A 26,639-nucleotide genomic window follows, 5' to 3' on the forward strand; every position below is an offset into this window, starting at 1 on the left:
TATTTCATAATTCATAATGTTTATTGTGAAGATCCTAAAAAGCCTGAATTTTGTGAGAACACTGGATATTATTACCAAAACTGTCAAAACTTGTGAAAATTCAAGAAATAATAGATCTTTAGGACAGGTCTGATTATTCATGAGAATAACTTATATAAACAAATATCTTTTGAAAGAACTAGGTAATACCCAATGCTATTTTTAATACCTGATAATCTACATATTGTTATGCCAAAACCACAGGATCACCGGATGAGAAATAGACAGATGATACAAGAATATTTATCACTGAGACAAGATAACCACATATATCATTTTGAAAACCCTTGTGAAAAAAAACCACAATAAATTGAAAAATATTCAAAATCAAATACAAGCCGGAACCATCAAATAGGATTAAATGTCCAGTAACAAACTCAAAGACTTGAAAAATCATTGTAATATGCTTGATCTTTGATTAAGAGCAATTTTGATTTCCTTTGTGGCATTAAGTCAAGTTCTGGAAGCAGAGCAAACCAGTTCTATGCAAAATCATGGGAAAAATATACATTAGAAAAGTGTTACCTCTAGACCAGCTACATGAGTAAACTTAATACTACTAGCTATAGTCATTAGGTGGAATAATCTCAACACACCTGAAAAGCTCCAATAATTGTGTCAAATATCAATAAGTCACATATGCATACATTCATATCATAAAGATTTGATTTTTTATTTTTGGTGATTTAATGCCACTTTTAAGCACCGCTTTTGGGTTATTTCGTGGCTGCCAGTTTTTATTGGTAGAGGAAGCAAGTATTGAGTTCTATATGGCATGTATAATTGACAATGACTTTTTATCATCAAGGGGTATTAGCTATGGTCTGAGCTTTACTACATACTTACAGTGTCACTGTCTCAAAAATAATTTGTCTGTTTATAGTTCAGGTTTCATATGAATTCCTGAATGCATTATGCTTAGAATAGAGAATGGATATCCATGTATATGTTCTTTTTATATCTTTTATCTAAAACTGCATTGCACAATACCATCTCCAATAGGGACAAACCGAGGACAACTTATTAAAAATGTTACTTTTAATTAGGCTGTTTTCTGCTCTTTGGTTGGGTTGTTGTCTCTTTGACATGTTCACGCATGTTTATGCTCATTCCATCAATAGATAAAAGCTTCAAAAGGAGGTTTCCCAAAAATTGCTTTGCCCTATAAAATCCACCATTTTCTATACATGTATATAAGGAAATACCGGAACCAAGTCAGGATTTGACAGTTGTTTTCCATTTGTTTGATGTTAGAATTTGTCATTTGATAAAGGACTTTCTGTTTTGAATTTTCCTTGGACTTTGGTATTTTTGTTATTTTACTTTTTATTGGATTAAACATCCAGTATCAATCTGAGAAACTTTAAAATCATTGCAAAATTATTGTCCTTTCCACAAGTTATATTCATTTCCTTGTGTCATTTAATCAATGTAACTTTGGAGTTAAATAATGGAGCTCACAAATTCATACGCAAGCTCCCTCATTTGAATAGATATAGCAAAGCCCACATCTTATAACAAGAAAAACAAACAATCCTTTGCATTAAACTGATTAAATAATATAAAAGTGGTATAAATTAACTTGATCCTCAAGTGTCAAATGCCCTTGGCTACCCTTGCTTAGGATCAAATGAGCCTAAAATTGTTATCTTCATTTGTCATTTGCAGTTTTCATTTATCATTAGTGTCAAATGGAGTAAAATGTTTCTCATTAACATTATTTTCAGCAAATTTTATTGTGAATGACATATGGGGTACCCCATTTTAACCCTTATCAAAGAAGATACTCGAAGATTTTCATAAAGTTTCTTTGAAATACAGTCAATAAATAGTTTAGGGATGGATTCTGGATAAAAATTGACTGATTGTTGGTATTCAATGCCACTTTCAGCACTATTGGCCATATCTCGGCGTCCAGTCTTTATTGGTCACTATGTATATGTATCCTTGCATTGTTAAGTAGGGGAATAGACGGATTGTCTTATAAACCATATGATCACTCTGGGGGTCTCTCAGTTTGTTAAACAGTCATGTGAATGTACAATCAGCTGACCGAAAATGATACCACTGCTAAAATATAACTGGTGCACTTTAAAACATTTTCAAACCTATTACATTATTCAAAATCCAAATACTGAAATGAGATACTTTCACTTAAAAGATTTAAATAGTTTTGTAAGTAAACAGGAAATATTCAATTGTTGTGTTGAAGAATTTGTGAATTAAATCCAATTTAAAACTTAAATCATTTCCTGTTTAAATATTCAATTTTTCATTTTTATTCTTTTTAAAATTGATTTTTTCAAAAAATGCTTATTTCATGCAAACAATGACCTTCAGATTTCAGCGAGTGTTGTGAGATTTTGTTAAACCCTCATCCAACACTGTAAGCAATTGGTACTTCACTATATAATTCTTTCCTGTCATGAATAATATTAAACTTTCTCCACCCTTCCAGTTGTTGTCAAATTTATACCAATATTGCAAAGAGCATTTGTTCATTTCATATTTGTACTTTGCACAAAGTACATGTATTTATAGTTTTAGTTGGATGTTCAAATAGTAGACTATGTTCTAACTATTATGTGTTATAAAACAATACATGTATATCAATTGACCCAGTTTAAAGTTTTTTTAAATAGATTTATGACTGATGCAATGAAAGAAATCTAGCTGAGAATCATAGATACCAGGATTAAAACAAGTCCATCACTTCAGTAAATTCTGGCAAAAAGATAAAAATATGACTGTGATACACATTTTCAAAAACATTCTACCAGTAATAGGTAGGGAAAATTTGTAGAACTTTAATTTCCAAATTAAGATAAATTTACAGGGCATGTATAATACATGAATATATGTTCAAGTCGTTAGTGTAAAACATTAAAGGTCAATTTATAATTTTTCTACATATAAATTTGATTCTTTAAATATTCTCAGCTGTGGACAGTGGCTGTAGTTCAATATAGGTAGGGCATAAAACAAAGTTTGCTTACAAATGATCTAAAAAATCTTTAAAGAAACAAATTCTTCTATTGCATCTTCTGTGATATGACATTTCTAAGATTTCTTCACTCTCATCAGTTAGAAATGTGGTATCTTACCATCTCATCAGGTGCAATGACAAAATCTATAGCTATCTGAGACTTTCAAATAAAAAAATTTAAAAGCAGGACACAGAAAGTGTTCATCTGCCTAAACAAATAAGATATTTGATCTTTGTCCAGGATTATTAATCTTTGCTCCAGGATTTTTATCAATGTGTATATAAAAGAAACAGTTTTTGTGCCGAAGCTTATTGATCTAACAGACGATTATAATGGAATTATTATCAAAATCAACAAACATTTGTTCTGTGAGTCATAATCATTGATTGTAAGTCTGTAACCTGGATTCTGTAACAGTAATCATTACTCCCCCAAGTCTGTGAGGGTCAACAGGGGATGATGTAATGAGCAAACCAAAAAAATACAATATCTGTTCCCTCACAAAGATGTGAGGGCCAATAGGGTATTATATAATAGTTCACTTGAAAGTATATATCCTATTAACTGGTTTGATAGCCAATAAGTCAACTATCCACCAGAGACTAAAGAACGAGGTTGTATCAGAAACTAGGGTCACTTTATTGCCTTAAACAATGAGCAAAACCCAAACCGTATTCTAAGCTATTTTTTTCAATTCAATGCTTTATTCAAAGTCAATTTTCAGTTAACATGCTACATAAATACAACCTCAAGTGAGCTTTTCAAATCAACTAAATAACAATATATACACATATACAAAATTCATGAAAACAACGCAGTCTTAAATTTATAAATAATGCATGGTAAGATAATATACACTCTGGCATGACAAAATATGAAACAATTAAAAGGAGAAAACCAACAGTCTGATAAATGCTATAAAGCAATATATATGACAGAAAACAACTGACTACAGCCACTGAATTTCAGGCTCCTGACTTGAGACAGGTACATAAAGAATGTGAGCGTTTAACCCTCCCCTAACCTGGGAATTTGGGATAGTTGTATAACAGCACAACATAAGAACAAACTGTAAAATCAACAGATCTGCATGAAGCACAAAAAAAACACAGAAAACACAAAGTACAAATTACAAATCTAAAAGGACTTTTAATTATAGTCATGAAAAGATATAATGGGTCAACTGAAAATTATTTTATTCAATCAAACTCACTTTGGTTTTTTTAAATCAACAAGTGTATATGGTCAACTGAAAAGAACATGTATCAACAAAATTAATATTATTTCTGTGAGGGTTCATAGGCAACTATGTTACTGTAACGATCAAGTGTAAATCAAAGTGAATTGTCAACATTCTCGTAGAGAAAATATTGGAAGTGCAAAAGCAATGAACAAAATTTACTCATTTCTATGAAGATTTTCTTAATACATGCTGAACATTTTTCATTTAAATATTTTTTTCTTTTATGTGAACACATTTATTACAGGAATCATGTTGTACATTTCTTTTAACTAAGCTACACAGCTAGACCCTGCTTGTGGCAAGGTGGGTTTGTGGTTAACTCTAGAATTGACATTTTTCCTGCCAAAAGGTTGTGGTTCTCTCCAGCCTTTTCAACCAATATAAGAGGGGCGTAAAGGGGGGTATCTGCACGGAAGAACGCGAAATAAAATTGCCATTACACTATGAACGAACAATTTTAAAAAAATATGCACGTTGATCTTTTTACCGATTTCACGAAACACAGTGAATAAGGAACCTTTTTCACGGCTGCACGTGAAATAAAATTGCCAAAACACGTTGCAAGAAAATAACCCTTTACCACCCTCATATAAACTAGCAGCCACATTATAGGCAAGTAATTTAGTACGCTGAAAGTGGTGTTAAACAACAACAATCAATCAATCATTAATACCAAGAACTCTGCTAAGTACTGCATTTACATAAAACATAACTTACATGTAAGTATATGCATATATATAGCCTACAATCCTCGTGGGCAAAGTGATTTGTTTTTGGTGGGAGGCACTTGAATCATTACATCACATACATGTATTAACAAAATGATATAACATTTTATATAAATGCTTGTTGCTTACAAAAAGAGGAGATAAAAGATCATTTAGTATCTGAACAATGAACTTAGATGTAAATAAAATGCTTCGCTGGGCGCAGCTTGATACGACCGCAGAGGTCGAACCCTGAACAGTTGGGGCAAGTATGGACACAACATTCAAGCTTGATACAGCTCTGAATTTGGATTGTGATTAAATATTTGACACAGCATAGGTTTCTGACACAGAAAGAATGTGGTCTAAGAACTTCAATTTTTTTAATTTACCTATTATGGTCCAATGTCCAAAATCAAAATACATGGTTAGATTCAGCATATCAAAGAACCCCATATATTCAATTTTTGTTGAAATCAAACAAAGTTTAATTTTGGACCCCAACTTGGACAAACTTGAAAACTGGTCCCATAATCAAAAATCTAAACACATGTTTAGATTCAGCATATCAAAGTACCCGAAGAATTCAATTTTTGTTAAAATCAAACTAAGTTTAATTTTGGACCCTTTGGACCTTAATGTAGACAAATTTAAAAAACGGGACCCTAAATTAAAAATCTAAAAACACAGTTAGATTTGGCATATCAAAGAACCCCAATAATTCAATTTTTGATGAAATCAAACAAAGTTTAATTTTGGACCCTTTTGACCTCAATATGAACCAATTTGATAGCGGGCCCACAAATAAAAAATCTAAATACATGGTAAGATTCAGCATATCAAAGAACCCCATATATTCAATTTTTGTTGAAATCAAACAAAGTTTAATTTTGGACCCCAATTTGGACCAACTTGAAAACTGGGCCAAAAATCTAAAATCTAAATACATGTTTAGATTCAGCATATCAAAGAACCCCATATATTCAATTTTTGTTGAAATCAAACAAAGTTTAATTTTGGACCCCAACTTGGACCAACTTGAAAACTGGGCCCATAATCAAAAATCTAAACACATGTTTAGATTCAGCATATCAAAGAACCCTAAGAATTCAATTTTTGTTAAAATCAAACTATGTTTAATTTTGGACCCTTTGGACCTTAATGTAGACAAATTTAAAAAACGGGACCCAAAATTAAAAATCTAATCACACGGTTAGATTCGGCATATCAAAGAACCCCAATAATTCAATTTTTGATGAAATCAAACAAAGTTTAATTTTGGACCCTTTGGACCTCAATGTGGACCAATTTAAAAACGGGGCCCAAAATCCAAAAACTTAATACACGGTTAGATTCAGCATATTAAAGAACCCCAAGAATTCAAGAATAAAACCCCATTGAAATTGATCAAGAAATAAGCAATTTATACGAAGTATCTTCTTTTGCACAATACTGTGCAATTGAATATTTCTTGCTATTGCGCAATACTGTACAATTGACAATTTCTTGCTATTGCGCAATATTGTGCTATTGGATATTTCTTGCTATTGCGCAATACTGTTAAATTGAAGATTTCTTGCTATTGCGCAATACTGTGCAATTGAAGATTTCTTGCTATTGTGCAATACTGTGCAATTGAAAATTTCTTGCTATTGCACAATACTTATTATATAATAATTTACACATCCTGTTTGATGTGTATCTCCTACCATATCATTATTATTTGCTTTTAAATATAAATCAGAAATAACCAACTTAAAATGGAAAATTTTAAAAGAAAAAAAAAAGGAAAAAAAGAAAAAAAAAAAAAAAAAAAAATCCCCCTCCCCCAATTTTTTGAACCCCCTTATGATTCATCACCCCCAAACTCAATCCCAGCCTTCCCTTTGTGGTATGGTACCTTGCAGTACAATTTCAGAGAGATCCATACACTTGAACACAAGTTATTGTCTGGAAACTAGAAAAATGCTTATTTTTGGCCCCTTTTTGGCCCCCAATTCCTACACGTTTCGGGCAATTACCCCCAAACTCAATTCCAGCTTTCCCTTTGTGATATGGAACCTTGTAGTACAATTTCAGAAATATCCAAACACTTACACACAAGTTATTGTCATGAAACTAGAAAAATGCTTGTTTTTTGCCCCTTTTTTGGCCCCTAATTCCTAAAATTTTGAGGCAATTACCCCCAAAATCAATTACAGCCTTCCCTTTGTGATATGGAACCTTGTGGTACAATGTCAGAGAGATCCATACACTTACACACAAGTTATTGTCTGAAAGTTACAAAAATGCTTATTTTTGGCCCCTTTTTGGCCCCTAATTCCTTAACTGTTGGTACCATAACCCCCAAAATCAATCCCAACCTTCCTTTTGTGGTATTGAACCTTATGGTGAAATTTCATGGAGATCCATTCACTTAAACTAAAGTTAGAGTGCGAAAACCAATGTGTCTTCGGACGACGCCGGACGACGACGACGACGACGACGACGACAACGACGACGACGACGACGACGACGACGACGACGCCAAACTCATACCAATATACGACCAAAAAATTTTTAATTTTTGCGGTCGTATAAAAATAAACTTTATCAAGATTACTGAAGCATGAAATGAGGGTCAGGGGGCCTACTTTTGTTGTGAAGCTGTTGTATTCAATTAGGTGCATCCATATACAGAGTAATATGAGTACATGTATATGGAAATTTAATCTAAGGGAAGGGTGCATGAATACAGCCCAGTGACTTTCTTGGTGGAAAATGAATAAAATATTTAGATGTATCCTTACAAAATGTTTGATTTTATACAATTATTAACTTAGAACAGTCATACATCTACCTTGTGCAGGGGGATGTTCTATATATTCCCTTAGAAGACTAGAAGGAATACTCATTTAATTGATAAAGTGGGCAAAAAAGTACCCCTCTTTGCTCTGTATATACTCTATAAGCAAAACAAAAGTTGCCTTGCCTTGCCTTATTGTTCACCTGGTAAAAAATACTATCAATCAGCAGATCATCATTATCAAATCAACCTCGGTGGTCTCTTGGTAGCGTGTTCGCCTCGAGTGTGGGAGGTCGTGGGTTTGAACCAGGCCGATCAAACCAAAGACTTTAAAATTGGTATTTGCTGCTTCTCCGCTAAGCATGCGGAATTAAGGTGTAAGAACAATGACTGGTCAGCTCGAAGTCAGAATAATGTGTCCGGGTAAGGTGACATGTCTCCCTGCGGACTGTTACCTTGTGAACTAGCACGTTAAAAATCTGGCTCAGTGTGTCGGTCTAGTACAAAGCAGGGTTAATATTCATATTACAATGTATTTATTGGTGTGTAGTGTCCAATGGCAAATATAACATGCACATCAGGTCAAGTACATGATGTGATATGAAAATGAACCTTGATTTAAAAATTAATAATAAAATTTGCACTGAGCTTGATTTTAAATATGCTAGTTCATGAGGTAATAGTTCACTTCCTCTTCCTCTTTCTTTTTATTTCAAACTTCTTCATATCAATAATAAGCATGAATCCTTTAGCAGTTCACAATTGTTTTAAATCATCATTTGTTTACACAAAGACATGGAAGATGGAAAGTAACATGCTTAATGCAAAAATGAAACAAGGGACCGTCATGACCTTAGATGCAACAATGCATCTCTGGAAACCTAATTATAAGCAGTAATGATAAAGGATTGTGTTTATAAACCTTGAGCATGATAAGATTCATGCATCTGTCCTTCCTATCTTGAAAATCCATGCATGTACATGTACAAATGTATATTGAAACATTAAAATCATAAAAATTAGCAATTTTCTGTATCAGCATTTTGTATCGTAAGTAGTAACATTATGTATATGAATTTGACCTTTGGATGCCTATAATTGTTTTGTTTTTGTTTTGTTGTTGATGTCAATCCCACATCTCCATTAATTCATATGAATAATAATAAATCTCAATTATATTCAGTTTTTCATCAGATCTCAGTTGCTTCATTTATTAAACTTCCTGCTGAGGAATTCTCATGTTTTCTTATTGAATAATGGCAATTTTAGCTATTAGTATGAATATTTCCTTACACATTTTCACTTTTTAAGACAAAAATGTCAAATAATTCAAATATTATTAGAATAGAATATTAAATATCATTTTGGTAGATTTTTATAAATGTATTGAACAAATGTCTTAAAGGGGTAAAGGACATAAAAAAAAATTACAACTGATTGTTCTGTCATGTCTGTATTTGCTGGAACATAAAAATAGGATATGTAATTTGTTCTCAACGCATATAAAAACACACATATATATAAATGTACTTCTCTTAGTATATTAGCAAAACAACCAACTTCAACATTTAGTTTCAATGTACAGGACCACTTCTTAGCTTTGAAAGTGGATGAACATTATTACAACTTTAAATTTCTATAAACACTTAATTTCTCACTATCATACATGTATAATGCTGTTGAACAATTTTGTAGAAACTGTTTATATTTTTTCGTTTGGGCTTGTATTAAATTTTCTTTCAGGTTTATATGATCCGTTCATCCTATTTCGACTCTTTAAAATGCAAAAGTCTATCCTAAATTGGGGTAAATTATATGGCCTTCCAAATACAGTTTCAGTTCCTAACATCACTGAAGACACATTAATTGTCGAAATACGGATATGGTGTACAAATTTTTGCACCTCATGTTTGCGGTATACCATCTTTTCCGAAAGTTTATTGTTTTCTGTTTAGTAGTAAATTAATATGTAAGATCCATTTTTTACATCTGGTGATCAATTTATTTGGCAATCGCCAATGGCAGTCAGCAGGGTTTAAGAACATCAGTTGTTCGACCTGTTAGTCAAATGCGTTTTGTTAAAATATACTTTTTCACTTTTTGGTCTTTTGGAAAATGTTGTTTGTGCTGTATTTAGACCCCTCTACCAAGCAATTTGTTTTACATGCACACATATAAAAATTGCGGTTTTTATATCCAACGCAATCATAGGTTTGAACGTTGTTTTCAATTTAGACTTGTTTATATATATATATATATATATATATATACATTGTAATAACTGTATATATATATATATACAAAAAAGGTCATAGATATAAGATGTGGTATGAGTGCCAATGAGACAACTCTCCATCCAAGTCAAAATTTATAAAATTAAAATAAAAATAGCATGCGTGGATGAGTATTTATACATCCATGTATACATGTACATTATATACAATATGTGGCTTATTCAAAACGATACATACCAATACTTTAAAATTATTTGTTTTCATTTAACAGACACAGGTAAATTATGTTCAAGTTCACAATAAAGAAAACTGAGCACGTTTATAGATATAAGAAGATGTGGTATGAGTGCCAATGAGACAACTCTCCATCCAAGTCAAAAAGTTTACCTATATATTGAGAACAAACCTTCAAAAACGGTTATGAATAATCTTAGTGTTGTTGGCAAGGTCGATAACCCTATTTTGGAAGATTGTTTAGTACCTATCCAATCCTACTGTCATAGAACTTAGAAGACACTTTTGGTCTGTAGTAACGGAGATGTTTTTTTATTTTATGAAAAACAAACAACCTACCTCTGCATGTTGCTTCTGTACAAAAATTAAGGAAAACGCCTGAAGGTAAAAATCATATGAGGTGCTAAATTGATTCGAATAACCAAATGCTAAAATAGCTTGAGTGACAATTTGAGCAGCTGCTAATTTGACTAGATGCAGATGACTTTTTCTATAGGTGCCAAATTGATTAGGTGCTGATATACAACTTTCTAATTACAGTTTTATGAATAATTTAAATTGCTTGACCTGTTTTCATTTGGGGACAAATGGGTCATAGGCTATTGTGATATGAAGATATTGGCTATGTGACATACAGTAACTTCCGAGAAAAATGCATTTATTGGAAGATCAGGCATTTCACTTGTACCAGCCACATCATTATTATTGGCTCTCAAAACCGTTCGGTGTCATCAGAATTCAGGTATTTGATAAGGATTGGTCTTCACAATAAACTTTTGAATCTACAGGCCCGAAGCTGAATTTTATGAAAAATTTTAGTTCAGATTCTATTGCTAGTATACACCTTATCGCTATTTGTCCGCCATTACTGGACATCACAAAGGTTCCTGTCAAAATTTGACGTCATAATAAAAAACATCTGACGCCACAATGGAAAAGTGATTGTTGTATGACGTCAATAGTTCAAGAGGTGCAGATTCTTGGGTCAAGCGGTGCAGATTTCCAAATAACGATAAGGTCTATTGGTCTGCAGAGATGATTTTTACAGGCCAAACAGCATTTTGGTGGCTGGTGGGTCTGTGCCTGAGGCTGTGGTTGAGGGACTTAAGGATCAAGATTTTTTTCATTTAACTGACATTATGATAATGATTAATGGATACAAAAGCTCATATATACTTTCATGACATAAGAGTAAAGACGTACATGCAAAACCAAGGGTGGTGTACATGTAAAACACACGAAGGCAAATGATTATAAGGGGAGGAAGTCCCCTATAACGGTAGAAAAATCAATAAAAAAAAAAAATCAAAATCAAAATAATCATTCTAGTCTACTGGCCCCAGACCACAATTATTGATTCCGCTTTTCGCTTTTCGTTGTCCACAAATATAGTTCCCTTTAATTAAAGTGTATTTTTTCTTTATTTTTTTCTTTCCCTTTCTCAAACATTTCTTACTTTTTATGGAGTGGAAATGAAAGAAGAGAGCTGAAATAAATTTTTGGATGTTTTATATTAACTGATTTTGATATGGAAAGAGTGATTAGGCCAGGTGCAAAAAGGTAATATTTACAGTTTTCAGAACATCTCTTGACTTGTCTATAGGGGTATGAATGTGTATTGGCTAAATTTGTAAGATGTAAACATGCAATTTTTCTGAAAGTTGGATATATTTTTGGGCTTGTACTGTACATTACACACACAAAAGATTTGACAAAAAAAGCAGGTAAATATTTTTTAATGCGACATAATGTTATAAAGAACTAAGAGGGGAATTAATTGTGGTCTGTAGCCTACTAATGAACTCAAAATCGTTAACTTTTTTTCAGACTTTTATTTTCCCGCATCTGCACAGAAATCTTTTCCAGTATCGTTTAGGCTCAAGATTTGAGTAAAATGTTATGGGGACGTACCTTATAATAGTAAGCAAATATATAAAACTACTAAAAATCAAAATAAAAAATCAATATACTAATAAAATCATAATGGTAAACGTTTTTTCAAACTTTTTCAAACAGTTGTATTTGCCCCTGGCGGATGCTGCAATGCAAGTCATACGATTTCCTGAAAATTCATATGTATGATTACCGAAACTAATATGGACAACAACACAATAACAATAAAATTTGTATTCTTATGATGTCCTTTTTATAATTTATGGTTGACTTTGATTTAATGTTGTTTTCCCTTCCGTTAGACTTTAAACAAAAAGACATTACACTATTGTTAAAGATAAGGGTGAAGGTTTGGTACCATTAAAACTTTTAAACCAGCTGCAATTGTTTGCACCTGTCCCAAGTCAGGAATCTGATGTTCAGTAGTTGTCGTTTGTTGATGTGGTTCATAAGTGTTTCTCGTTTTTTATATAGATTAGACCGTTGGTTTTCCTGTTTGAATGGTTTTACACTAGTAATTTTTGGAGCCCTTTCTAGCTTGCTGTTCGGTGTGAGCCAAGGCTCCATGTTGAAGACCGTCCTTTGACCTATAATGGTTTTTCTTTTACAAATTGTGACTTGGATGGAGAGTTGTCTCATTGGCACTCATACCACATCTTCTTATATCTATATATATATATACAAGTCTAAATTGAAAACAACGTTCAAACCTATGATTGCGTTGGATAAAAACCACAATTTTTATACGTGTGCATGCAAAACAAATTTCTTGTTAGAGGGGTCTAAATACAGCACAAACAACATTTTCCAGAAGACCAAAAAAAGTGAAAAAGTATATTTTAACAAAACGCATTTGACTAACAGGTCGAACAACAAATGTTCTTAAACCCTGCTGACTGCCATTGGCGATTGCCAAATAAACGGACCACAGATGTAATCAATGGATCTTTATTAAATTTTTAATACTAACAGAAAACAATAAACTTGCGGAAAAGATGATATACCGCAAACAAAAGGTGCAAAGGTTTATGTACACCATATCCAGATTTCGACAATTAATGTCTCTTCAGTGATGTTAGGAATCGAAACGGTATTTGGAAAGTCATACAATTTACCTCAATTTAGGATAGACTCTTGAATTTTTCGGACTCAAAATAGGATGAACGGATCATATAAACCCGAAGGCAAATATAATACAAGCCCAAACGAAAAAATATAAACAAGTCTAAATTGAAAACAACGTTCAAACCTATGATTGCGTTGGATAAAAACCGCAATTTTTATACGTGTGCATGCAAAACAAATTTCTTGTTAGAGGGGTCTAAATACAGCACAAACAACATTTTCCAAAAGACCAAAATATATACTGCAGTATATCTGCTGTTAACAGGATCAGGAACATAGATATACTGTTCCCAGACGGGATATATAGTAATTATAAAGACTACTAAAGTACTCTAAAGACTAAAGGTTTTCTTATTCGTCCCCTTTCACAGGAAACACCTGCCTCATATTATTTCATTTTTACCTGGTTTATCCATCCTACTAATTCGATTCAAAAAGGGTTAATCTCTCATCTTCATTGATCCTCCTTTCTAAAATAGTATCTTCCATTTGAACGCTAATCAACATTGAAGTAGACTAAGAGTACATTTCCTTTAGCATCATTCATCACTTCCCGTTTCATCCCTCGGAACGAGGCTATCAAAACACAACTGATATACGACTATTGTGCATTTATCACACATTTGTTTGATATCATACGTATGAACTTGTGGAATTTATTCACAAGAGATATTTTTTTACACGAATATATCAACAATTTCGTTATTTTTATAGGTTAATTATTCAGTGCGGGACATTAGAAATTCAAGATGGCGCTGAAAATAGCAGTGCACGAAAGTAAACAGATTTTATTTCCTATATAATGTTTACATCTGCATTATGTATATGACGAAAGAATTCTGTCAAATTTATATCAAGGCGCTTTTCAGTTTTTTTTAATATACAATTATAGAAAGAAAACATTGTTGTCGAAGAACACTCACATTATTTTGAAAGTTATGATCGATAATTTTTCCGTCTCGACTTGGATCACACCCCTAAGAAAATCTTTTAGAGATTTCTAAGTTTATTGTCATAGTTAAACTGCGTGTATCAACTTTTACATTTTAACTTCATGCAGCTTAACAGTGTGGTTGCATGTTTACCGATTATGAAATGTCAGGTTTACAGGGTCTGCCAAATTTTATGCAAGATTTTGTGACAATTGTGTGAAGTAAGACAGCCAGGATGGGTAGGCAACATTGCTCTCATTAATATTTGTAGATCAAATGTGTTAAATGATCCCTCTTTACAACCTTTTACATGTTGTTGCTCCTCTAAAAGATACGATATACATGTACACGTATACATACATTTAACATGTATGACGATTAATCATCACCAAATAATACACATTAATAATTTTAATGGGAAACAAGACATTTCAGCCATATGCATTGAACAAGCTCGGATTTAGTCATTTTGGCCATATGTAATAAATGTCATTTTAGTTCTTGTTATATATTCTTTATTTGATTTGATAGAAACCACCCCTGCAGCCTTTTGATAACTAGCTCACCTTAACTTAAGTGCAAGTGGTTGTGGAACCTGCGTCCGTTCGCCCAAAATCGTGGGGTCATTCAGTTTTACCCTTGTCCGTCTGTACGTCCCAAAATTGGTTTCCGTTCTCTAACTTTAGTTTGCCTCAACTAAATGTTATGAAACATACACAATGCTTATTACCACAAAACACAGATCAAGTTGGAATTTTGGTGTCGTCACTTTTACCGTTCTAGAGTTATGCCCTTTACAAATGGAAAAATTGCTGAATTTTTCGTTTCCGTTCTCTAATTTAAGTTTGCCTCAAATAAATGTTATGAAACTTATGAACAATGCTTACTACCACAAAACTCAGATCAAGTACAAATTTGGGTAGCGTCACTTTTACAGTTCTTGAGTTATGTCCCTTTATAATGTTATATGCAAGCGGTGGCATCATCTGTGTCCCATGGACACATTTCCCATTTATTTTTTTTTGTGGGGGGAGGGGGGGTCAATTCGCAACAGCAAAGTGTATTGCACAAAAGCTAAAAATTGAATATAAATTCAAATTATATAACCAATTCTAAGTTCTTTGACTACAGTTATTCTGTGTCAAATATTTAATAACAATCCAAATTCAGACCGGTATCAAGCGCGAATATTGTGTCCATTTTTGCCCCAACTGTTCAGGGTTAGACCTCTGCGGTCATATCCAGCTGCGCTAGGCGAAGCAATTTATCAAAATAGTTATGCCCCTTGGAAATACTAATTATATGGAAAATTGCCTTATGAGCACTCTAATGAGTACAATTCTTGTAAGATTTTTATGAAATTTATATTGTAGGTTTATATCATCAATGTTTTTGATGAGTTCGAAAATCAGTGCCGATCAATTATTTTTAAAAGAGTTATGCCCCTTGGAAGTATTAATGATATGGAAAATTGCATTGTTAGCACCCTCATGTGTACAATTCTAACCAGATTTTTTATGAAATTTATATTATAGGTTTATATCAGCAATGTACTGGAAGAGTTCAAAAATAATTGCTGATCAATTATTTTTAAAAGAGTTATGCCCCTTGAAAATATTGATTATATGGAAAATTGCAATGATATCACTCTCATGTGTTCAATTCTTGCCAGAATTTTATGAAACTTTTATCATAGGTTTATACCAGCAATGTCTTTGACACTTTCGAAAATAAGTTCTGATCAAATATTTTTAACGAGTTTTGCCCCTTGGAAATATAAATTATAATGGAAATCACATTGCATTTGCTCTGAAGCCTTCATTTTTCTTAAGATATTAATAAAAAAGTTTTAAAGAACAAAAAAAAGTGCTATTTTTAGTTATTGTCCTTGTACCTTGGATAGAAAAATATATGTGCAATGAGGGGGACATTGGAACTCTGTTCTTTTATTGGATTAAATACATTGCTCAGTAATTATGACATACATTTTGTAAATTTTGATTTTTTTTCTTTAGAGATCACAAATGATGTTATTCTGGCAGTTAAGAAACCAAATGAGTGGAAGGTTTTGGTGGTGGACCAGCTTAGTAAACGGATGATCTCTAGCTGTTGTAGAATGTGTGAGATTATGTCTGAGGGAATCACATGTAAGTTTACATTCATACAATGTATTTTCTATTGATACTGTAGAAGATGTGAGATTATGTCTGAGGGAATCACATGTAAGTTTACTGTTGTAGAATGTGTGAGATTATGTCTGAGGGAATCACATGTAAGTTTACATTCATACAATGTATTTTCTATTCTTACATGTAGGACAGGTGCAAACAATTGCAGCGGGTTTAAATGTTTTAATGGTACATATATGAATAAAATTAAATATGTTTATGAGGTACATCTAAAGGTCAACACGTACAGTCTTCTACAATCTTACACTCTTAAGAGAAGAGTCTTCACCATATGTGAAGCTTGATATAAAATATTTTGTAAACTATAAAAACAACAAAGAATCTAGCTAGAGGCATTGAATGTATTTACAATATACAGTAAATTATTGATATGTATGGTTGTAGTCGTATACTGTTAGTACATATCAGTACTAATGCTCTGTTATTTTATCCTAAGTTGTTAAGCTTAAGGCAGAGTACTAGTTCAAAACAAAAAGTGATGGTGTAAAGGTTTTGACCACCAAAATTTTGCAAAGGACTGACACAATTTTCGTATTTTCCACAGGGCTCGACAATAACGCTTGTCCGATTGTCCGGTACCAGAGGGAAAAAGGGTCGGACAAGTAAAAACTATATCAAGCTTGTCCGACGGGACAAGTAAAATTATTCTGCATAAAATAAATTTAATCCAACTTTGATGAAAACAAGACATGTTTACTTGCAATCGATAATTTAAAACTGGTTCTTTGTCAGGTACTTTTTATACGACCGCAAAAAAATTTTGTGGTCGTATATTGGTATGACGTTGGCGTCGTCGTCGTCGTCGTCGTCCGGCGTCGTCGTCGTCCAGCGTCGTCGTCCGAATACACATTGGTTTTCGCACTCTAACTTTAGTTTAAGTGAATGTATCTTTTTGAAATTTTACCATAAGGTTAAATACCACAAAAGGAAGGTTGGGATTGATTTTGGGGGTTATGGTACCAACAGTTAAGGAATTAAGGGCCAAAAAGGGGCCAAAAATAAGCATTTTCTAGTTTCCAGACAATAACTGTGGAACGGTGTATGGATCTCTCTGAAATTATACTACAAGTTTCCATACCACAAAGGGATGGTTAGGATTTGCTTTGGGGGGTTATGGCTCAAACCGTTTAGGAATTAGGGGCAAAAAAGGGGGAAAAACAAGGTTGTCCTGGTTAATGGACAAATACTTTAGTACAAAACATAATTTAAAGCAGTGTAAGGGAGATAAATCAAATTCATCATTGAAATTATCTCCCTTACACTGCTTTTAAATTATGCATAAAGTAATGGTTAATGAACAATAAAGATAATTTAAAACAGTGTAAGGGAGGTAATCCAAATACAACGTTTTGGTTACTTCCCTTACACTGCTTTTAAGTTATGTTTAAAGAAATGCATATTTATAAAGGAAGACTAGTAAAAATATCTGCAAATGTTGCATCATTTTTTTTTACAAAAAAATCCATATGAAAGATTTGACACTATATTTTTAATTCTATTATAAAATAGATTAAGTTAGCACTATGGTAAATTTAAATGGGTAAATATGGTTGCCAACTCCATTGGAAATTTGAATTGAGATTATGACCATATCTTGAGGGAAAGAATTTTTTGGGGGAAAAAAGGGGGGGGGGGGATAAAAAGAAATTGTGGGGTGTCAATTTTTTCTCATTTCAGATTTCAGAAATTAAAAAGAATTATTCTTCAAATATTATTTTTTTTTCAAATTTCAAATATTGAAAAATTTCAAGAAGTAATCTTTAATTGCACAGTATGGCGCATTAGATTTGTAAAATCTTTGATCACATTTATTTATTTGTTATGCCGAATCTAACAGTGTATTTAGATTTTTAATTTTGGGTCCAGTTTTCAAAATAGTCTACATTAAGGTCCAAAGGGTCCAAAATTAAACTTTGTTTGATTTTAGCAAAAATTGAATATATGAGGTTCTTAGATATGCTGAATCTAAACATGTATTTAGGTTTTTGATTTTTGGCCCATTTTTCAAGTTGGTCCAAATTGGGGTCCAAAATTAAACTTTGTTTGATTTCAACAAAAATTGAATATATGGGGTTCTTTGATATGCTGAATCTAACCATGTATTTAGATTTTTTATTAATGGACCCCGTTATCAAATTGGTTCATATTGAGGTCAAAAGGGTCCAAAATTAAACTTTGTTTGATTTCATCTAAAATTGAATTATTGGGGCTCTTTGATATTCCAAATCTAACCGTGTATTTAGATTTTTAATTTTCGTCCTGTTTTTTAAATTGGTCTACATTAAGGTCCAAAGGGTCCAAAATTAAACTTAGTTTGATTTTAACAAAAATTGAATTCTTGGGGTTCTTTGATTTGCTGAATCTAAACATGTGTTTAGATTTTTGATTATGGGCCCAGTTTTCAAGTTGGTCCAAGATAGGGTCCAGTATTTAAACTTTGTTTGATTTCAACAAAAATTGAATATATGGGGTTCTTTGATATGCTGAATCTAAACATGTATTTAGATTTTTGATTATAGGCCCAGTTTTCAAGTTGGTCCAAATTGGGGTCCAAAATTAAACTTTGTTTGATTTCAACAAAAATTGAATATATGAGGTTCTTTGATATGCTGAATCTAACCATGTATTTAGATTTTTTATTTGTAGGCCCCGCTATCAAATTGGTTCATATTGAGGTCAAAAGGGTCCAAAATTAAACTTTGTTTGATTTCATCAAAAATTGAATTATTGGGGTTCTTTGATATGCCAAATCTAACTGTGTTTTTAGATGTTTAATTTGGGTCCTGTTTTTTAAATTGGTCTTCATTGAGGTCCAAAGGGTCCAAAATTGAACTTAGTTTGATTTTAACAAAAATTGAATTCTTGGGGTTCTTTGATTTGCTGAATCTAAACATGTGTTTAGATTTTTGATTATGGGCCCAGTTTTCAAGTTGGTCCAAGTTGGGGTCCAAAATTAAACTTTTTTTGATTTCAACAAAAATTGAATATATGGGGTTCTTTGATATGCTGAATCTAACCATGAATTTAGATTTTTTATTTGTGGGCCCCGCTATCAAATTGGTTCATATTGAGGTCAAAAGGGTCCAAAATTAAACTTTGTTTGATTTCATCAAAAATTGAATTATTGGGGTTCTTTGATATTCCAAATCTAACCGTGTATTTAGATTTTTAATTTTAAGTCCCGTTTTTTAAATTTGTCTACATTAAGGTCCAAAGGGTCCAAAATTAAACTTAGTTTAATTTTAGCAAAAATTGAATTCTTGGGGTTCTTTGATATGCTGAATCTAAACATGTGTTTAGATTTTTGATTATGGGCCCAGTTTTCAAGTTTGTCCAAGTTGGGGTCCAAAATTAAACTTTGTTTGATTTTAACAAAAATTGAATATATGGGGTTCTTTTATATGCTGAATCTAACCATGTATTTTGATTTTGGACATTGGACCATAATAGGTAAATTAAAAAAATTCAAGTTCTTAGACCACATTCTTTCTGTGTCAGAAACCTATGCTGTGTCAAATATTTAATAACAATCCAAATTCAGAGCTGTATCAAGCTTGAATGTTGTGTCCATACTTGCCCCAACTGTTCAGGGTTCGACCTCTGCGGTCGTATCAAGCTGCGCCCCAGCGAAGCATTTTATTAACAGGTAAAATGCATACTATTCTCGGAAACCAGTCTTACTGATCCGAATCAGCGATGCGCTTTGTAGATAAGGTAACTTTACAAGACAGTTCGTCACAAGCTCAGAAACGATTCGGCTCCAAGTTTAACATGTTTAATAGACAGTTTGGCACCATAGGAGACATATTTAATAGACATGATTAATAGACAGTTTGGCAACGCAGGAGACATTTCGGGACCAAGACAAATCAGTACCTCGTTTTCCTACCTTATTCTGTTGCTTTATAATAAATAACATACCGGTAATTTTTTTAACAAAAAAAAAATATTTTTTAGATAAAAATGAAAAATTATTTACCATTAAATTCACAAAATCATATTTGATCATATGTAGAAAAAAAAAACAATACTTGCAATACGGTGACCTATAGTTGTTAATTTCTGTGTCATTTGGTCTTTGCAGAGAGTTGTCTCATTGGCAATCATACCTCATCTTTTTTTTATTTATTGCATTTGAATAAACTTTTTTCAACTTTAAAAAACCAGGATACAAATCCAATGAGTGTACATTAACAGCCCTATCAGATGGTGCCTCATGTGCAGAATCTGATGAGACTTTGGCATTGATGAACTACATGTAGAACCTAAGTTCTGTGACATGACTAGATTCAGTTAATTGTATTCGACTCATATTTTTGAATAGTATTTCAAAAGATATAAATCAAATTCTGTTCTATTGTTTTAATTCTTTTTGTTCCTTGAATCAACTTAAAATGCAAAAAAGGTTATTATTAAGATTTTTTTGGACAAGTTACAATTTCATTCGGACAAGTAAGTTTTGGTATGTACTTGTCCTACTGGACAAGTTGAAAAAAAAGTTATTGTAGAGGCCTGTTTCCAATAGAAAAAATTAGTGAGAACCAGTAGATTTTCTTCAAGAACCACCAGGGGAATACAAATTTTGAGAACTCTGTCAAGGAGGTTTGAAACAATCTTCTTATTGTTTGATAAATTTTGATTTTCATCATGGTTATTGCAACAATTTGGTAATAAAGATTTGGTAAGCAGATAATGCATATCATCAGGGTTTCTAACAACTTGATAATCTTATGTTTCATTAATTACTTAACATGATTGACCAGACGAATTGATTTTACTTTGGTTTAAAATTAAAGCATCAGTTGGAGAAAGCGATGACACTAAACACTAAATTCATCCATTGAAATCTCTGAATTGACCATAGGTGTAAGCCAAATTTATTTTCAGGTAGAAAAATTAAAGTGAAAAATCAGCAAATTTATATATAATTACAGTTGCTCTGTTTGAAGTGCTTGAATTTATAATAATTTACTCTCAAAGCTTAACATTTAAAAGAGGGATGAAAGATACCAGAGGGACAGTCAAACTCATAGATCGAAAACAAACTGACAACGGCATGGCCAAAAATAAAAAGACAAACAGACAAATAATAGTACAGATGACACAACATAGAAAACTAAAGACTAAGCAACACGAACCCCACCAAACACTGGGGGTGATCTCAGGTGCTCCGGAAGGGTAAGCAGATCCTGCTCCACATGTGGCACCCATCGTGTTGCCTCTGTTATTACAAATCCGGTAAATAGTCTAATTCGGTAGGTCACATTCGTGAAAAGGGAAGGGTATTGTAATTACGACTTAAGGAACATATCTGATATCATCTGTAAAACGGTTATTCCATAATGGTCAACCAACTCGTGATGGCGTCCGTAAAATTTACGAAGGGATGATTTCAACTTCACCATTTGGAACTCTTGGTTTAATAGCTTCCTTGTGAGCAGCAATCCTCTATCAAGGAAATCATGATAGGAAATTCAAGCCCGGGAATATTGTATCAATTGGGAGATATATACTCCGTATGCAGGCGCTGCTATCAGCATTTAATATTTTGAGCTTCATTGAATATTAAAAAGATGTACATCTGAATTTCAAAATTACCCAAAGAAAAAAAAGTTGGAGAAGATACTTAAAGGGCAATCAAATACCATACCATGGCTCCCCGAAAAAAAGACAAACAAGTTTACAAAACACTACATTGAGTACTTAAGATTCAGGAGTGCAAACCATAACAAAACCTTGACACATTCCCTGTTTCTATTCTCAATTTTATATTCGTGGTTATCTATCAAACAGTCAAGCAAATCGTGATGACATCTGTAATAAAATCGAGGGGATGTCTTCAACTTTACCATTTGAAACCCTTGGTTCAGTGTCTGCCTTGTAAACAGCAGTGATTTATTTAAGTAATCATGGTAGGAATTGCAAGCCCTGGAAAGTCTTACCTGCTGGAAGTTGTAAATTTCATATGCAGGCCTAGCTTGAATGTTGCAACAGAGAAATGGAAAGTTCACAATGGGAAAATTGAAATCATCTCTTTTGTTGTGAAATTAGATCAGAATTTTTTGCCATATGTGATATTTTTGAAATTACGTATAATATTTATATTTCAGTGGTAGAAGACATTAATAAACGGAGAGAACCACTTCCTCTTCTTGAAGCAGTTTATCTTCTGACTCCAATAGAAAAGGTAACTCTAACATACTTACATCTTGAAACAGTTTATCTTCTGACTCCAATAGAAAAGGTAACTCTGACATACTTACATCTTGAAACAGTTTATCTTCTGACTCCAATAGAAAAGGTAACTCTGACATACTTACATCTTGAAACAGTTTATCTTCTGACTCCAATAGAAAGGGTAACTCTAACATACTTACATCTTGAAACAGTTTATCTTCTGACTCCAATAGAAAAGGTAACTCTAACATACTTACATCTTGAAACAGTTTATCTTCTGACTCCAATAGAAAAGGTAACTGTAACATACTTACATCTTGAAACAGTTTATCTTCTGACTCCAATAGAAAAGGTAACTCTAACATACTTACATCTTGAAGCAGTTTATCTTCTGATTCCAATAGAAAAGGTAACTCTAACATACTTACATCTTGAAACAGTTTATCTTCTGACTCCTATAGAAAAGGTAACTCTAACATACTTACATCTTGAAACAGTTTATCTTCTGACTCCAATAGAAAGGGTAACTCTAACATACATCTTGAAACAGTTTATCTTCTGACTCCAATAGAAAAGGTAACTCTACCATACTTACATCTTGAAACAGTTTATCTTCTGACTCCAATAGAAAAGGTAACTGTAACATACTTACATCTTGAAGCAGTTTATCTTCTGACTCCAATAGAAAAGGTAACTCTAACATACTTACATCTTGAAACAGTTTATCTTCTGACTCCAATAGAAAAGGTAACTCTACCATACTTACATCTTGAAGCAGTTTATCTTCTGACTCCTATAGAAAAGGTAACTCTAACATACTTACATCTTGAAACAGTTTATCTTCTGACTCCTATAGAAAAGGTAACTCTAACATACTTACATCTTGAAACAGTTTATCTTCTGACTCCTATAGAAAAGGTAACTCTAACATACTTACATCTTGAAACAGTTTATCTTCTGACTCCAATAGAAAAGGTAACTCTAACATACTTACATCTTGAAACAGTTTATCTTCTGACTCCAATAGAAAAGGTAACTCTAACATACTTACATCTTGAAGCAGTTTATCTTCTGACTCCAATAGAAAAGGTAACTCTAACATACTTACATCTTGAAGCAGTTTATCTTCTGACTCCAATAGAAAAGGTAACTGTGACATACTTACATCTTGAAACAGTTTATCTTCTGACTCCAATAGAAAAGGTAACTCTAACATACTTACATCTTGAAACAGTTTATCTTCTGACTCCAATAGAAAAGGTAACTCTAACATACTTACATCTTGAAACAGTTTATCTTCTGACTCCAATAGAAAAGGTAACTCTAACATACTTACATCTTGAAACAGTTTATCTTCTGACTCCAATAGAAAAGGTAACTCTAACATACTTACATCTTGAAACAGTTTATCTTCTGACTCAATAGAAAAGGTAACTCTACCATACTTACATCTTGAAACAGTTTATCTTCTGACTCCAATAGAAAAGGTAACTCTAACATACTTACATCTTGAAGCAGTTTATCTTCTGACTCCAATAGAAAAGGTAACTCTACCATACTTACATCTTGAAGCAGTTTATCTTCTGACTCCAATAGAAAGGTAACTCTAACATACTTACATCTTGAAACAGTTTATCTTCTGACTCCAATAGAAAAGGTAACTGTAATACTTACATCTTGAAGCAGTTTATCTTCTGACTCAATAGAAAAGGTAACTCTACCATACTTACATCTTGAAGCAGTTTATCTTCTGACTCCAATAGAAAAGGTAACTCTACCATACTTACATCTTGAAGCAGTTTATCTTCTGACTCCAATAGAAAGGTAACTCTAACATACTTACATCTTGAAACAGTTTATCTTCTGACTCCAATAGAAAAGGTAACTGTAACATACTTACATCTTGAAACAGTTTATCTTCTGACTCCAATAGAAAAGGTAACTGTAACATACTTACATCTTGAAACAGTTTATCTTCTGACTCCAATAGAAAAGGTAACTGTAACATACTTACATCTTGAAACAGTTTATCTTCTGACTCCAATAGAAAAGGTAACTGTAACATACTTACATCTTGAAACAGTTTATCTTCTGACTCCAATAGAAAAGGTAACTGTAACATACTTACATCTTGAAACAGTTTATCTTCTGACTCCAATAGAAAAGGTAACTTTAACATACTTACATCTTGAAACAGTTTATCTTCTGACTCCAATAGAAAAGGTAACTCTGACATACTTACATCTTGAAGCAGTTTATCTTCTGACTCCTATAGAAAAGGTAACTCTAACATACTTACATCTTGAAGCAGTTTATCTTCTGACTCCAATAGAAAGGGTAACTCTAACATACTTACATCTTGAAGCAGTTTATCTTCTGACTCCAATAGAAAAGGTAACTGTAACATACTTACATCTTGAAGCAGTTTATCTTCTGACTCCAATAGAAAGGGTAACTCTAACATACTTACATCTTGAAACAGTTTATCTTCTGACTCCAATAGAAAAGGTAACTCTAACATACTTACATCTTGAAACAGTTTATCTTCTGACTCTAATAGAAAAGGTAACTCTAACATACTTACATCTTGAAACAGTTTATCTTCTGACTCCAATAGAAAAGGTAACTCTAACATACTTACATCTTGAAACAGTTTATCTTCTGACTCCAATAGAAAAGGTAACTCTAACATACTTACATCTTGAAACAGTTTATCTTCTGACTCCAATAGAAAAGGTAACTCTAACATACTTACATCTTGAAACAGTTTATCTTCTGACTCCTATAGAAAAGGTAACTGTAACATACTTACATCTTGAAGCAGTTTATCTTCTGACTCCTATAGAAAAGGTAACTGTAACATACTTACATCTTGAAACAGTTTATCTTCTGACTCCAATAGAAAAGGTAACTCTAACATACTTACATCTTGAAACAGTTTATCTTCTGACTCCTATAGAAAAGGTAACTGTAACATACTTACATCTTGAAACAGTTTATCTTCTGACTCCAATAGAAAAGGTAACTCTAACATACTTACATCTTGAAGCAGTTTATCTTCTGACTCCAGTAGAAAAGGTAACTCTGACATACTTACATCTTGAAGCAGTTTATCTTCTGACCCCAATAGAAAAGGTAACTCTAACATACTTACATCTTGAAGCAGTTTATCTTCTGACTCCAGTAGAAAAGGTAACTCTGACATACTTACATCTTGAAACAGTTTATCTTCTGACTCCAATAGAAAAGGTAACTCTGACATACTTACATCTTGAAGCAGTTTATCTTCTGACTCCAATAGAAAAGGTAACTCTAACATACTTACATCTTGAAGCAGTTTATCTTCTGACTCCAATAGAAAAGGTAACTCTACCATACTTACATCTTGAAACAGTTTATCTTCTGACTCCAATAGAAAAGGTAACTCTGACATACTTACATCTTGAAACAGTTTATCTTCTGACTCCAATAGAAAAGGTAACTCTAACATACTTACATCTTGAAACAGTTTATCTTCTGACTCCAATAGAAAAGGTAACTCTAACATACTTACATCTTGAAACAGTTTATCTTCTGACTCCAATAGAAAAGGTAACTCTAACATACTTACATCTTGAAACAGTTTATCTTCTGACTCCAATAGAAAAGGTAACTCTAACATACTTACATCTTGAAACAGTTTATCTTCTGACTCCAATAGAAAAGGTAACTCTACCATACTTACATCTTGAAACAGTTTATCTTCTGACTCCAATAGAAAAGGTAACTCTGACATACTTACATCTTGAAACAGTTTATCTTCTGACTCCAATAGAAAAGGTAACTCTGACATACTTACATCTTGAAACAGTTTATCTTCTGACTCCAATAGAAAAGGTAACTCTGACATACTTACATCTTGAAACAGTTTATCTTCTGACTCCAATAGAAAAGGTACATAACTCTAACATACTTACATCTTGAAGCAGTTTATCTTCTGACTCCAATAGAAAAGGTAACTGTAACATACTTACATCTTGAAACAGTTTATCTTCTGACTCCAATAGAAAAGGTAACTCTAACATACTTACATCTTGAAGCAGTTTATCTTCTGA

The 26,639-nt window shown here is 32.6% G+C and overlaps 2 protein-coding genes across 2 annotated transcripts in view; one reads left to right on the forward strand and one right to left on the reverse strand.

Moving 5' to 3' along the window:
• Positions 1-13,811, reverse strand: part of LOC127729032 (rap guanine nucleotide exchange factor 1-like) — a 69,500-nt gene extending 55,689 nt beyond the window's left edge. The window contains exon 1 of the mRNA XM_052236640.1: positions 13,651-13,811. Coding sequence (XP_052092600.1) covers positions 13,651-13,663 — 13 coding nt within the window. The 5' untranslated portion in view covers positions 13,664-13,811. The remainder of the gene's footprint in view (positions 1-13,650) is intronic.
• Positions 13,812-13,887: 76 nt separating this feature from the next.
• LOC127729035 (syntaxin-binding protein 1-like) overlaps positions 13,888-26,639 on the forward strand; it is a 45,802-nt gene continuing 33,050 nt past the window's right edge. The window contains exons 1-3 of the mRNA XM_052236656.1: positions 13,888-14,024; positions 16,195-16,326; positions 22,479-22,555. Of these exons, the coding sequence (XP_052092616.1) occupies positions 13,997-14,024; positions 16,195-16,326; positions 22,479-22,555 (237 nt within the window). The 5' untranslated portion in view covers positions 13,888-13,996. The remainder of the gene's footprint in view (positions 14,025-16,194; positions 16,327-22,478; positions 22,556-26,639) is intronic.

This window comes from Mytilus californianus, unplaced genomic scaffold (genome assembly GCF_021869535.1).
Source record: "Mytilus californianus isolate M0D057914Y unplaced genomic scaffold, xbMytCali1.0.p SCAF_2, whole genome shotgun sequence".
NCBI classification, from domain to species: Eukaryota; Metazoa; Mollusca; class Bivalvia; order Mytilida; family Mytilidae; genus Mytilus; species Mytilus californianus.